The following is a 16,291-nucleotide window of genomic DNA, read 5'->3' as shown; positions in this document are numbered from 1 at the left end:
TACAAATGTGGGGAGTTGCAATCAGCAATGGCAACGGTGGAAAAATATGGAAGTAGCTTTTGTGAGGGATTTATCATAAAGAATGTGATTCACCTGTGCCAGAGCTGGACATTTTGGAACATAGACTGAAGCACATTTTTTATTATTATTATTTTGGGGGAGGGTTGCAGGGCAAATGGGGCTGGGTGGCTTGCCTGGGGCCACACAGCTGGGTGATTGTTGGGTGTCTGAGGCTGGATTTGGACCTGGATGCTCTTGGCTCCAGGGCTGGTTCTCTGTCCCCCACCCGGCTGCCCCTACCATTATTATTATTATTATCATTATCATTATTATTACTATTACTATTTTATTTTAATTTTGGTCTTTATTTTATTATATTTTTTCCAGGGCAATAGGGTTGGGGTGGCTTGCCTGGGGTCACACAGCTGGGTGATTGTTGGGTGTCTAGGGCCAGATTTGGGCTTGGGTGCTCCTGGCTCCAGGGCTGGTTCTCCATCCACTGTGCCACCTGGCCACACCCTATTATTATTATTATTATTATTAAATTTAATTTTAATTTTTTTCTCTCTCCTTTACTTTATCGCTTGTGAGGGTCTATGTTTTTTGGGGGGAGGGGGTATTATGTTTACTCTTAAACAAGAATATTTTAGTAATGTATAAAAAAAGCATCATTTGCACAAAACAAGAGTAAATAAATAAACAAACAAATAAATAAATAAATCTATGAGACATTCAAAGGAAGATGTGAGAAAAGCAACAGAAGAAGGCTGAGTCCTGAGGTTTCTTAATTTAGGTAAATTGCTTTTGTTTTTTTCAAGATCATTAATCAAGATATATTTATTAAATGCCTAATATGCATGGAAAAACTATATCGAGTGCTAGAGATATAAACATAAAATTGAAATAGATACTGGCTTCAAGGAGCTGATATCTATTTACATGTAAGTAATTGCAAAAGAAATAAGAGATGATTTTTTTTGAGGGCAGTGGCATTAGCAGCTAGGTAAATAAGAAAAGTTTTCATATAAGATAAAACTGGACGTAGTTTAAGAGATAAGCTGTTCTAGGAGGAGATGAAAGAGGGAGGGCCGTCTTATTGTACTCTGCCCTTCACCAGATTTCTTTCAGAGTACTTTTTAAGAATTTTAATAAATTGGCTATTGTCGAAATTAAAACTAGAAGAGTGAAGAACTTTAATACCATTTCATATAAAGATCAGTTGATGGAATGTTGTGTGAGAAACAACAGCAAGAAAGCCAGCTTGACTGGTATTTAGAGGGTGTAAAGGGAAACAAGAGAGGATTGGATCCAGTTTGTGAAGTTTTAAATGTTAAATAGAGGATTTTAAAAAATGTTATCCTAAAGGTAATGGGTAGTCACTGGAATTTTTTGATCATGGAATGACAATAACATGAAAAAATATCACTTGGTACCTATGTGGAGTACTATAGAGGGGAGAAATTGAAAGCAAGGAGATCAGTTAGGAAGTTATTTCAATAGTATAGATGAAAAATGATGGGTACCTGAACTCATAAGATGGCACTGTGAGTGAAAAGAATGAAGCTGAAATATTGTTGAAGAAGGATCCACAAGCAAGAAATAGGAAAGTTCCAAAGGGTCAGCGTGCTTGTTGTTTTTTTTTTTTTTTTGAGGGGAGAAGATAATGAGTTCTGTACTAAATGCAAAATCATAGATTTAGAACTGAAAGAAACTTTTAAAGGCAATCAAGTCCAGCTCCCAAATTTTGTTGATGAGGACACTGAGACTCAAAGAGGAATAAAAGCTAAGGGTTAATAAGTCCAAGTGCTTTATCTAGCATATTACACTGCTTCAATGTTTTGAGTTTGAGGTGCCTGTGGTGTATATTCAATTTGAAATGTCCAATAGAGAGTGATCCAGGACTGTAGTTCTTGAGGGAGACTAGGAAATGAAATACAAACATACACACACACACACACACACACACACACACACACACACACACACACGATTCATTTGTAAGAGATTAAGAGTTAAATCTAAAGGAACTGAGAGGTCATCAAGTATAAAAAGTGTAGAAAGAGAAAAAAGACCTAGTGGATAATGATCCATTAAAAGAGATTAAGAAGTCTTATAGGTAGAAGGACACAAAAAGAGCAAAAAACTAGGAAGGAAAGAGTAACCAGTAAGCAAGCAAGGTCATTACATTTTGCTTTTAAGAGATGATTGTTAACTTTGGAGAGAGTAGTTTTCTTTTTTTAATTAATTTTTATTAAAGATATTATTTGAGTTTTACAATTTTCCATTTTCAATTGAGTGATAAGATCAGAAGGACCATCAGAAATTGAAGAGTAGGAGAGGCTAGGTGACACAGTGGATAGAGCACCGGCCCTGGAGTCAGGAGTACCTGAGTTCAAATGTGGCCTCAGACACTTAATAATTACCTAGCTGTGTGGCCTTGGGCAAGCCACTTAACCCCATTTGCCTTGCAAGAAAAAAAAGTTGAGGAGTAAGAAAAGAATTTGATTCAGTGTTAATAGTCACCCCCTTTCTTCCCCCCAACTTCTCCCTACCTCCCAGAGTTTCATTGTGAAAATTAGAAGAGATATAGGACAGTTGCTTGAGAAGGGTGATAGGATCAAATGTAGATTTTTTTTTTTTTAGGTTGTTGCAAGGCAATGGGGTTAAGTGGCTTGCCCAAGGCCACACAGCTAGGTAATTATTAAGTGTCTGAGGTCAGATTTGAACCCAGGTACTCCTGACTCCAGGGCCAGTGCTCTATTCACTGTGCCACCTAGCCGCCCCAAATGTAGATTTTTTAAAAGAGACTTGGTTTTCCAAGTAGCAGAAAAAGATTTAGAGTAAAAGAGAGAAGAGGAACCTGAAAGGAAATCACCTCTGCTGTTACTCTGCTAATGATGGTGTGAGAAACTCAAGGGGAGAAAAGATTTGGAGAGAATCCATCATAGCAGCTATTTTAAAGAATCTGTTATAGAGAAGTGAAATTATGGTCTTGTTTTAGGGAGGGCTTAAGAGTAGATATTATATAAATTTCTAATGGACCCAGGCAGTACAGTTATAGGACTCCCTTTATTACCTCTGGGAAACCTTAAGTAGGAGTAGAAGACTTGGGATTTGGTAAGATAGAAGCAATGATAGGACAGAAGTGTAAGGGATTTGAAAAAGGGGCCAGGGTAACATTTGGCTGTTTAAATATAGGGTCACTATTGGAAAAGGAGGAAAATGAAACCGATAAATTCTGAGGGATAAAGGGACTGAAGGTCTATGGAAATGTGGCCTCTTAGCTGTTTTTGTACAGACCACGGACAAAGTAAGGTTTTTTAAAATTTTTAAATAGTTGAAACAAATCAAAACATTATACTTTATGACATTAAAATTATATGTGATCAAATTTGTGTCCATATATAAAGATTATTGTAACATAACTTCTGTATTAGCTATGATTTTCACACTACAAAGGCATAATTGAATAGTTGTGACAGGTTATTTGTGGCACTTATCACTTCACAAATGCTGCTTTACATAACAGAGCATGTGAATGCAATTCTAATTATACAGCATTTCAAGTGCTATAAATATCATCATACCAGAACTTATTTTTTTATTATCAGAACTTACCCATCATGTCAAAATAGGAAAAGAGAAAAATGAAAAAGTTTTATGTTTTTTTTTTAACTTTGTTCTGATACTGAATTTTTTTCTGAACGAGAACTGCCCTCAACTACTACTATCAAGTACCAAATGGCTTTGGAATTTAACTTTTACTGAATATATGATATTTCTTAATTAATTTACCTAAAATTACAAGTTAAATAATACTTAAATGTGAAGCTTATATTGTAGTAAAACCAATTCAATGGCCAGTAATACTATTTGAATCACAAGTAATGTCAAATTACTTTGTACGCTTCAAGTGCTGTCAAAAGTGAAAACAAGATCTGTATTCCCACCCAAATTTGCAGCAGATATTTTTCTGAGTTCTAGAATTTCACAGATTTTTAATTGCTCTAATTTTCAATAGCTGGGGTTTTTAACCTGGGTCCAAGAACTTTTAAAAATATATTTTAATCATGTATTTCAATATATTTGATTTCCTTTTTAATTCTGTATTTTATTTTATTCATTTAACAGGCATTATTATGAGAAGGCAGTTAAATGTTTCATGAGATTGCCAAAGGGAAATATGATACAAGAAAGTGATTTTCCTAAAGCAGTGTTCTGATCGTATCACCTTCATACTTTTTTTTTTTTAGGTTTTTGCAAGGCAAATGGGGTTAAGTGGCTTACCCAAGGCCACACAGCTAGGTAATTATTAAGTGTCTGAGACGGGATTTGAACCCAGGTACTCCTGACTCCAGGGTCGGTGCTTTATCCACTGAGCCACCTAGCCGCACCCCCCCCTTTTTTTTTTTTAGGTTTTACCTTCATACTTAATAAATTCCAATGGCTCACTATTTCCTCAAAAGAAAAATCCTTTATTTGACAGTCCCTCCTACTACCTTTCCAGTCTTCTTATAACTTACTCCCTACCACACACAACATTTTGATATGATGGCTCTGGCTTCTTTGCTGTTCCACGAATAAAACACTTCATCTTTAGGTCCAGGAATTTTCTCTGGCTATACAGTATTCTATGCCTGGAATGCTTTTCTTTCTTATTTCTCCCTAATGGCTTCCTTCAAATCCCAGCTAAAAATCTCTGCTTCTACATGAAGTTTTCTCATTCCCTATTAATTCTAATGCCTTTTTTTCTTTTACTAATTTCCCATTTATTTGCTGGTCTGTGTGTATTTATTTGCTTGTTGTTTCTCCTATTAGCTTGTAACCTTCTTGAGGGTAGGGACTGTCTTTTGCATCTTTTTTTTTTTTTATCCCCAGTGCCTAAGAATAGTGCTTGTCATGTTGTAGGCACGTGTTGTTTATTTACTCACTGACAGCTGGCTGATAGAATTGTAAGGATCGAAAAAGTTATTTATCTATGTAAAACTTCAGTTGTTATGGAAATATAATGATATTGATATTATATTATTATTTTACTTTGTTGTCACCATATAATATGAGAAACCATTAAGAAACCCTAAAAAGATTAAGTAAAATAAGTAATTATTTTGAAAACTGAAGTTGCAGCTGAGAACTATTTACTCTACTAAATTTCTTGTCACTGATTAGTATTCATCTAAAACAAACTTCAGGGATTCATTTATTATTGATATATGGACCAAATAATCAAAATTCCTTATTTATTTGATCTCTTTAGGGTATATAACTAGTAGCAGTATCACAGGGTCAAAGGGTATTCACAATATAATAATCAATATATGTTTATTAAGCGGTCACTGTGTGCCAAAGCACTATATTAGCTTTTTAAACATCAATCCAAATTACTTTCCAGAATGGCTAAACCAGTTCACAACTCCACCAACAGTGCATATGTACTTTTCCCATAGCATATCCAGCATCTATCATTTTCTTTTTCTGTCAACTTTGCAAATCTCTTAGATATGATGTTGCATCTCAGACTTTTTATTTGATTTTATTTCATTATTAGTCATATAGAGCATTTTTTTTTCCATATGACTATTGATAGTTTGAATTCCTTCCTCTGAAAACTGTCTATTCATAACCTTTGGCCATTTGTTAGTTGGAGTAACACTGACAATTATATAACTCCCAAAGGACCCTTCCCCCTGCAGCATTCTCTCTGATTAGATGGCTCTTCCCAGAATACTATTTAAGTAGGGTACCCAAGTCAGCCAAGTCTCAATCCTATTCAAGTTGTACTCTAAACTTCTTCTACCCTTTATCCTGATTGGTAGTTTTGTGGCCTCCCTTATCAGTTTCCTTTTCTCTGTTATCTTCCAAGCATTAGAATATAAACCATTTGGAGGCAAGGACTATCTTTCTACTTTCTATTTGAACTTGGCATAGTGTCTGGCACATTATAAATCTTTGCTTAATGCTTACTGACATAACTGACTCATGGTGAATATACAGAATGAACTTTCCTGTTTTAATAGTTTGAATCAATTAGAAACAACTTTTAAAGAATTAATTATCTTTCTTTTTAAGCCATACATTGTCATTTTGTCTTCTTGTTCTTTAGCAATTTCTGTAAGCAAAATAAGCATTGATAGAACATGAAGAATTGAATATATTGTCTCTGTACTAAAAATGTTGAAAACTGAAGATGAATCCTTTCTTTATAAAGATGTTCTTAATAGAAATAGTTTGCTTTGGTCACTCAATAGTTTGGTATGGTCACTTGTCCACTTTATGCAAAATTAATACATTCATGGTTCTATTTCCAGCTTTGCAAGAATACAAAATCTGATGCAAGGGTGAAGGATCTATGTGATGAAAACACTCACCTGTTAAAAACTTTAGAGATTACTGAAGAACGGCAGAAAACAGCAGAAAAGAAAAACTATCTTTTGGAAGAGAAGATTGCAAGCCTCAGTAACATCATCAGGAATCTAACACCAGCACCAATGACTTCTCCACCCCCTCTCAGGTCTTAGATGAGCCATAAAATATCAATCAATATACACTGCACTAAAATATAACATTTCAGTAAGATATTCCTGTCCCTTTCTCTCTCTTCCCAATCTTATGGTATGATTATTTTCATGTTCATTTTCAGTTGGACAATATAAATTAATGCTACTATAATAAGAAATATGAAAGCTCTGTGTCTTCAGAGCTCAAATGTAACAAGTTAAGAGGAACATCCTAAACTAAAGCGTTTGCTAAAATATAAAAGGGAAATCTCAGTATCCTGTCTGATTAACTCTCACAGTGCTACAAAACAAATTAGGAAATTCTGATCAATGTTCAACAGGGAGAAATGACAAGTTTCTTTAAAATAATATTAGCCAGCATCATAAGCTTTGATCATAATGTACCAAGGAACAATTGAAAATAAATTTCCAAATGTAGTACAATGTGATAAAAAATAAAACAAAAGCACATGTCAAACTTTATTTCCATATTAAATTTTGGTGACTCAAATCATGCTTTAAATAAAATATTCTAAAATAAGGGTTTCATAATAAAACTTAATCTAAAACTGCCAGAAATATATATATATAATATATATTTATATGTGTATGTATATTCATAATGCATATGTATGCATTGTATATATATATATATACACACATCAACATATTTTTCTAAAAGAATCCTTTGAGTTAAGAATGTCTTACTCTATGATTTAAATTATTTCCAAACCTTGAATTCAATGTATTTTAAGAAATACTGTCTTTTTAGTCACCTATGATGATGAAATTCTAAATTCATATGAAATCAAGCCAAATTAAAAACTTAAAACCCCTTTTAGCTAATATTTTTTAAAAATTTAAATGTGAACAAAGAATAATATGTATGTAAATTTTGATTATTTCAAGTTTTGAGTCTTGTGAAAATGGCTAAAAATAAAAGTATTTTGTAAATATGGGTGTGTGTGTGTGTGTGTGTGTGTTTTTCCTATTTCTGCGTATGCAAATACTAGAACATTTAAAGACACCCAGCTCAGATTTTAAGTCTGACTTTTAAAGCATATTCAAGTTACCCTTGAGTATAACAATTCATTAATATAGCACTTTAAACTTTTTAAAGCACTTTTCTTACAATAACCAAGAAATATCATGAACATCATTGTTCCCATTTTTTAATGAAGAAATTGAGGTGAAGTAATTGTCTGTGATCACACAGATAGTAGATAATAAGAGCTATATTTAAAACCAAGTCTCCTGATTCCAAGACTAACCTTCATTCCCATATATTTTGCTGCCATACATAAAATACATGCTATAGGACTTTGGGTAAATAGTATACTTGTATCAGTTGTAAAGTTCACAGTTGATCTTAACTGAAAAGGGGTCTGGTAAGAGACTTTTATGGATATTTCAAAGCAACAGTTTTATATCATTTGACAATTATTATGAATGTTGCTTTAAGAAAGGTTTGTTTGCCAATATTCACAGAGGTCAAGACAGGAATATAAGAGCTTGTTCTAGTAATTATCTGTCATTTTGTCATTTGAATAACCACATTGATCAAAAACTTTATCTTGTCACATGACAATCTTTTTTATCTTAAAATTTTTTATTGAGGGGTGGCTAGGTGGCATAGTGGATAGAACACTGACCCTGGAGTCAGGAGTACCTGGGTTAAATCCTGTCTCAGACACTTAATAATTACCTAGCTGTGTGGCCTTGGGCAAGCCACTTAACCCCATTGCCTTGTAAAAAAAATTATTGATATATCTTTTTTAATCAGTTATTTTATACTGTTCAGTTAACAAAAAAAGAAAAATGCTCTTTCCCCCTCCCATTCCATTTCCCATGGGTATGAAAAACAAAGCCACTTTTATAGAGATGTATAATCAAGCAAAACACATCTATATTGCTCTTGTATGAAAACAATATATGTATAGAAATGTGTATGTATACATATTCACATATGTAAATATATGTGTGTATATATGACATATATGTTTTATTCTACACTCTGAATCTTTTGCCTCTCCAATAGGAGATGAGTAGTATGCCTTGTTAATCCTGAAATAATCAGACTTCCTGGTTAAAAATTGTTTGTCATTACAATATTGCTATCATTATATATATATATATATATATATATATACATATATATATATATATATGTATTGTTCTAAAAAGTGAGGTTAAGATGATTAGCAAGAAGAAATACAGCTTAGCTCTACAAAGAACTAGAAAAACCAAACTGACTCTTGATGGGGAAAACCAAGAAAACGTTGCAAGTCATTTTTTCAATCCAGGTTGGTATAGGAAGATAGATAGCTCTGTAGACATAGAGGAAGGGATTTGGTAAGAAGAGTGCCACACAAAGCAAACTAGCACAAGAATGAGCCTATACACTAGAAAAAGAAGAAATCTCAGATCCAAAGGAAGAAATCTCAAATGGGAACAGATGCCAACCGGCAAATTGGTCAACCACTACTCAGTTTCAAGTCATAAATCCAGGGCTGACTAAGGAAAGTAACTGAACATAGGTGTGATATTTGAAGTTGACATAATCTCTAGATTGGATGTTTAGAGGGAAGCTAGTTTAGAAGCCACATGAGAGTGTTTCGAATCCCAGGAACGGAGCAGGGTCTAAATTCCAATTTCTAGCCTAATCTGAAAAGCCTACCAGGGAAGGAATTCAAAGGAGAACCTGAAGATGAACCAGCAAAGCTTTCCATTTGATTGCTTGGGCTTAGAATCTGGGTGAACACTACACTCACATTTAAAAAATTTTCTTACATTTTTCTTTCCTATCTCATGTATTTCTTTCTTTTCCCTTAATCCTAATTCCTCATACCCAAAATGACTAATCTGTAAACATGATAAATATAAATGTGTATATACAATATTCACCTGTTTGCTGCTGAGGGGAGGGGGGTGGGAAGGGAGGGGTGCAAGGAAATCATGTAACTTAAAAATATGCATATGGATATGGATAAATATTGAAAAACTTTCATAACATGTAATTAGAAAAATAAAATAACAATTAAAAAAATAACTGACCATAAAATGACCCCGGGGGGGGGAACCGAAGGATCATTGTACTACCTAAATGCCATGACAAAAAAAAATTCTTAAACATCACATTTCAAAAATTTTAAAAAGTAAACTTCCCAGATCTCTTAGAACCAGAGTGAAAAGTAGAAATAGAAAGAATCCACTAACCATCTCCTGAAAGAAATCCCAAAATGAAAACTCCCAGGAACATTAGAAACAAAATCCAGTTTCCAGGTCAAAGAAAAAGTACTGCTAGCAACCAGAAAAAAAAAGGAATTGAAGTATCAAGGACCAGCAATGACTATAAAGGCAAATTTAGAATTCAATATTTCAGAAGGCAAAGTAAATGAGCTTACTGCCAAAAATAATTTACTTAACAAAAATGATTTTAATCCTACAAGTGAAAAAAAAAAGTAGATCTTTAAAGAAATAGAGGATTTTTAGGCCTTCCTGTTGAAAAGACCAGAGTTGTGGAGAAGCTAGTCATTCAAATGTAGGTGTTAACTGAAATGTTAAAAGGTAAATAGGAATGAACAATCATCAATAATTGAACCTTTTTTCCTCTAAATGCTTGCAGTAAATTTTTCTTTGGCTTGAAAGATCTAGATTTTGACCATAAAGTTCCTGGGAGTTTTTTTTCTTTTTCCAAGAGGTAATTTGGTGAACATTTTGCCATTTTACTTTGTCTTCTGACTAATATCTAAGCAATTTTTAAATTATTTCTTTTGTTTTTGCAAGGCAATGGGGTTAAGTGACTTGCCAAAGGTCACACAGCTAGGTAATTATTAAGTGTCTGAGGCCAGATTTGGACTCAGGTCCTCCTGACTCCAGGGCCAGCGATCTATCTACTGCGCCACCTAGCTGCCCCCAGCAATTTTTATTTAAGATTTCTTAAAATGTGGCATCTGGGCTCCATATTTTACTCATGTCTTTTAAGATAGCTTAATTTTTTTCTGATTTTTCTCTTTTAGACTTGTTTCTTGATCATTTTTAAATATAAAATATCTTACATTTCCTTTTAGTTTTTTCAGTCTATGCTGATGATTTTTCAGATCCACTTATTCAGCCTAACTCCTGCTGACCTTATTTCTCATCTCTAACTGACTTTTACATATCTCAAACTTGATGTTTAATAGATATCTTAAACTCACCATGTCCAAAATTGAATCATTATCTTTTCCCCATAAATCTTCCCCTTCTAAATTTCCCTGATACTCTCAATCCCCCAGTCCCAGTGCCTAGGAGTTATTTTAAATTCCTCATTCCCTGTCACTTCCTATATCTAATCTGTTGCCAAGGCCTTGGCAATATCTCCTGATCATGCCCCCTTCTCTCATACTGCCACCATTCTGGTATAGGCCCTCATCTCCTTACTCCTGCATTATTGCAAAATCTAACTAGCTGACCTACCTGCACATAATTCTCCTTCCCCCAGCTCATCCTTCTTTCAGTTGCCAAAGTAATTTTCCTAAAGTATAGTTAAGACAATGTCACCCTTATACTCACAAACTACCTGTAACCTCAAAGACCAAATACAAAATCCTATTTGGTATTCAAAACCCTTCACAACCTATCCTCCCCTTCTTTTCCAGTCTTCTTACAATTTGAATGCCCTATACTAATATTTTTTGATCCAGTGATACCGGGCTCTTTGCTCTGGGCATTTTTACTGACTGTTCTTCATTTCTGTAATATTCTCCCTTCTCATTTCCACCTTCTGGTTTCCCTGACTTCCCTAGCTCCATCCATCATCTGTCTATCTATCTTTCTATCTATCCAAACATTTATCCATCCATCCATCCATCCATCCATCCATCCATCCATTTATATGGGCAGTTAGGTAGCATAGTGTATAGAGCACTGGCCTTACCATCAGGAAGATGGGAGTTCTAATTCCACCTCAGGCATTTGACAATTACTAGCTGTGTGACCTTGGGTAAGTCATTTAACTCTGCCTCACATCCAGGGCATCTCCAGTCATCCTGATTCATATCTGGCACAGGACCCAAATGACTCTGGAGGAGAAAGTGAGGCTGGTGACTTTGCCCAGCACCCCTCACTTAAATCCAGTTCACGTGCTTGTCACAGCATCACCTCCCTGATGTTGTGATCTTCATCAAGAATGAAGGACAGGGGCAGCTAGGTGGCACAGTGGATAAAGCACTGGCCCTGGAGTCAGGCGTACCTGGGTTTAAATCCAGTCTCAGACACTTAGTAATTACCTAGCTGTGTGGCCTTGGGCAAGCCACTTAACCCCATTTGCCTTGCAAAAACCTAAAAAAAAATGAAGGACAAAACTTTAGCTAAAATCCTACCTTCTACAGGAAGACTTTCCCAATCCTTTTAAATTCTAAACCCTTTCATCTACTGATAATTTCATATTTATCCTGTATAGCTTATTTTTGTGTAGTTGTTTGTATAGATTCATTCATGTTTTCTCTTCGATCAGATTGGGACCTCCTCACTTGGCACATAGTAGGCACTTTGACTGATTCTTTGGTTATCTTTGTATCTTATCAAAGGATCTCTTATATAGTTAACCCACCAGAAGCAGTTACAAAATGTATGCACAATGCACTTCTATATGTCATTGTGACTAGTCTCTTTCACATGCATAGATACCATCAGAGACCCTCTTTGGTTATGCCAGACCTGTTAGAATCTCTACCCCACCACCACCTCATCTGAAAAAATTTGCTGTCAACAGCAAAACAGCAGACATGGATTTTCAACATATTTTCCATGTCCCTAATCTAAAAAGTCTTCTGCATTTTGGGAAGGCCTAAACATTGTCCTTTTAAATTGTTTCCCCAGTGTAAAATAGGATAATCTCAACATAGTTTATGGGACACAGTTTTATATAATCCAACCATAGGTAAAAATTATAATTGTCCTCAAATACAAAACTATTCAAATTTAACAAACAAGGAACCCTTCACAAAGTTTATCAAAATTACTACTAGGTAGTATTCAGCAGGTGACTGATTTGGCATTTAAAATGGTCTTCCTAAACCAAAAGGCAATAAAAAAGAGAAAAGTCAAATCAGTTTCCAGGTTAAGAAGAAATCTAGTCTTTTTTTAATTAATATTTTATTTGTTTTCCAATTATATACAATAGTAGTTTCTACCTATCATTTTTTGTAAGGTTTTGAATTTTGCAATTTTTCCCCTACCCTCCCTTCCCTTCCCTAACCCCCCACAAAAGGCAGTCTCATAATCTTTATATTGTTTCTATGCTATACATTGATTGAATGTGTTGAGAGATAAATCATATCCTTGAGGAGAAAATAAAATATTAGAGATAGCAACATTATGTAGTACATAAGACACCTTTAAAAAAAATTCAAGGTAATAGTCTTTGGTCTTTGAGAAATCTAGTCTTTACAGAGCTACGTAGATGGTGTGAAACTCTTTTCCAAAGGGATTTTAGACCTATTGTTAATTGGAAATTACCATTTTTCTCTTTGAAGCAAAACCCACTCACATGGTGAAAACTTCAAAATTTTTGAAGCACCCAAGGTTATCTAACTAGAATATGCACAAAATTTTCAAATAATCTTTTCTATACAGAATTTCTCTAGCAGTCTCCTACAGCATAGGCAATCCAGTCAGAAATTTAGGCAAATTTCCTCTGGATTGTATAACTTTATCCTGAAATTTCTGCCAGATTATTCTGTAGGCCAGATTATTCTCTCCAGTTTACTTATTTTAAACCTAGTTTTCAGTGGTTGTGTTTTAGAGCCCTGGGAAAGCTATCATTCTTTTAATGGGACTTTCCCATAGCTTATTCAGAGGATATAAAAAGAAGTTTAGAGAGGTTCTAATCTCTACTGGATTGCCAAAATATGGAAACTGTAAACTTCCTCTTGTGTCCTCTGGCTAGAAGCCTGGTGAGAGAAAGCAGTCACATTAGTGATAAACTACCTGGGTGTATTATTGCAACCCCTACTATGTGAAGTAGTACAGTATTGTAAGGGGCAAAAGTGCTGACTTTTCAGAAACATAGTGCTAAATTAGTCTAAGCCATAGGCCTCAGTTTCTATTTCTCAAGAATCAGGTGATCATGAGAACCCGGATCTCCGACTAGAAAAATTATGTCACCCTAGCCTTGTAAGATGTAAATAAAGACTAACTTTCCTGGGAAAGCTTAGGTACACCTCCCTTCTCTTCGGACCATCAAGTTTGACCAAAAGAGGTCAGAAAAGAGAGCAGAAAAGAGGAGGGGGAATGGGTTGTGGTTTTTGTGGGGTTTTTTAACCCTGCTTCAGCTTCTGTAATTTGGCTTTTCCTGCTCTCTCTCATAGAGAGTTAGGAACTGCCCTGCTTCTTGCAAGAACCAAATTAAATTTTAACTCTTTGCTGCCACTTTGAGAAGACTCCAAATAGTCATTTTGGGTTAGGGTTTAAATCCCCCGCACAGTATTTATGGGGAGTGGGGGGAGGGAGAGCAGCAACAGACACTCATAACAAATGGGCTCCTGAACAAGCCACTGGAACCCTATCATTTTCAGGACTTCACAGACTCTAAGCATCAGTATTTGTACATCCCCAGAGAAGCTCAAGTTACACAATTTCCTCTGTTTGAAATTTTCATTCCCTGACAAATAGGCTAGAATACATTTAAACTTTTTTCTTTTGTCTCCCTTCTCTCCACCCCACCTCCCCAATCTTTATCCTAAGAGTTCTCTGTAGTCTTTGAGGAGGCATAAGCAAATGACATACATTTGCTTCCCCGGGGTCATATAATAAAATCTCAATATCTAATGTAATCCCACATGTACAAATGAAAATCAATTATTTACAAATACAAAATTTGGCAGATTCATAGTATTTGCTAAATCCTGTGTAATCATGGCTCCATGATATTTGAATTATTTCTTTTTGGTTCTTTGCAGAATTTTCTTCTTATGTCTTTCAGGAGGTAGGTTAGACATCAGGGTGTTTTTCCTCAATATTTTCTTGAAATATAAGGTCCAGACTTTTTTTTTTAAATCATTTCTTTCAGGTGATCCACTGATTCTTAAATTATCTCTTCTGCATCTGTTTTCCAAGTCAGCTGTTTTTCCAATGAGCTATTTGACATTTTCTTCTATTTTTTCATTCTTTTGATTTTGTATTATTGTTTCTTGATGTTTTATGAAGTCATTAATTTCCACTTGCTTAATTCTAATTTTTAAAGAATCATTTTTTCCTGTGAGCTTTTCAGAAAGGAGATTCTTTTCAAACTTTGAGGGAATGGTCTTGGAAGGTAATTGAGTGGTTGTGGTTGAAGATTAAGTGACCATATTTCTGGAATGTCAAAACTTTAACAGATTATGCTTGTTCTTCAGGATTCTTACAACTTCTCTAAGCTGGAATGCTTATAATATAAAATTAGGTGAAATTGTTTCTGTCGTACTTGTGTCTAAAACAGAGTATGGAATTGATGTCTTTTTACTTTGGCAGTGCTATACTGTTTTGAACAAGGGCTATTCTTACCTTTAACAGTGATCAGGGACCTCACTTTCCTTCTGAATTGTAATTGTACAGCTACACTACATATTTGAGAAGGTAAACTGATGTACTTTTAGTTATGTCTCTTCGATACACACAAGGGGATGTGCAAGAGATCATGGCCCTTCTCTTGCTATTGAGATAGGACTCAGTAGGCCCAATATTAGAGAAATCTCTCCAAACCATCAAAGAATCATGTCCATAAAACATTTTTTTATGTAACAACTGTACAACCCAAATTTACAGGGCATATTGATTTTAAGAAAACATTATATTTTCAAAAAAGCTTTGTAAAAAGAATTTCATTGGTCAGACTGCATCCTGGAATCTTGAAATTATTATCTTTCCCACAAAATCCTCCTCCTTCCTATTTTCCCTATTTTCCTAGTCACTAGGTCTAGTCACACAATTTAGTTGTTATCCTTGAATACTCATTATCTCTCACCCCCTAGATGCAATCAGTTGCCAATATCTATCAATTCAACATGACAATATTTCATGTCTTCTTTTCTCTGAGTCTGCTACTACCCTGGTATAGGCCTTTGTCATTTCACCATTGGAGTGTTATAATCTTCTGGTTGGTCTCCAAGTCATAAGTCTCTCTTTCTCTCTCTCTCTCTCTCTCTCTCTCTCTCTTAGTTTGTTCTCCACTCAAGTGTTTTGGTGATCTTCCATCATGTCATCATCTAGTCAATAAATTCCAGAGGTTCCATGTTGCCTCTTCTAGGTTCTTCTACATGAAGAATTTTAAAAGTCAAAATTTTGATTTACTAAACTGTATGGCACACAGCACGAGGAAAGTTCACCCGTCTTAAGAAAACCAGTTTTTCTTCCTGTGTTCTTACTGATTTGGTTTGGTTTGGTTTGTTTAGTTTGGCTTTCATTTTGAATTTGTACTAACCTGAACATTGCCCCTACAAGTATCAATTGAAAAGGGAACAAAATCCTGAAACACCAACTTTAAAAGAGAAAAAAAATTACCCAACCTGACCTGAGTGATCCTTGATGATTTCACTCTATTGCTGATCAATTGACAAAGACCCAACAACAAAACCTGCCAACATCATGGATAATCACTTTTTCCTGACTTTGTTCACAGAATTTGCTAGATGTTTTATTTTTTAAAAGTTTGGTATTTTTAAGCAGTGATGTAACTATTCATTTTCTGGGTTGTGACAAAGTATTTTAACTCAGTGGAGGATTTTCACACATTAGTTATGGGATCAGTGGCTGTTTTTGTGTTCAGAATGGGA

The 16,291-nt window shown here is 34.8% G+C and overlaps 1 protein-coding gene across 1 annotated transcript in view; it reads left to right on the top strand.

Moving 5' to 3' along the window:
• Positions 1-7,092, top strand: part of NIN (ninein) — a 422,635-nt gene extending 415,543 nt beyond the window's left edge. The window contains 1 exon segment of the mRNA XM_074236002.1: positions 6,309-7,092. Coding sequence (XP_074092103.1) covers positions 6,309-6,518 — 210 coding nt within the window. The 3' untranslated portion in view covers positions 6,519-7,092.
• Positions 7,093-16,291: the final 9,199 nt, after the last annotated feature.

The sequence above is a fragment of the Macrotis lagotis genome, chromosome 4 (assembly GCF_037893015.1).
Source record: "Macrotis lagotis isolate mMagLag1 chromosome 4, bilby.v1.9.chrom.fasta, whole genome shotgun sequence".
Lineage (NCBI taxonomy): Eukaryota > Metazoa > Chordata > Mammalia > Peramelemorphia > Peramelidae > Macrotis > Macrotis lagotis.
This window is presented reverse-complemented; position numbering and strand designations above follow the sequence as displayed.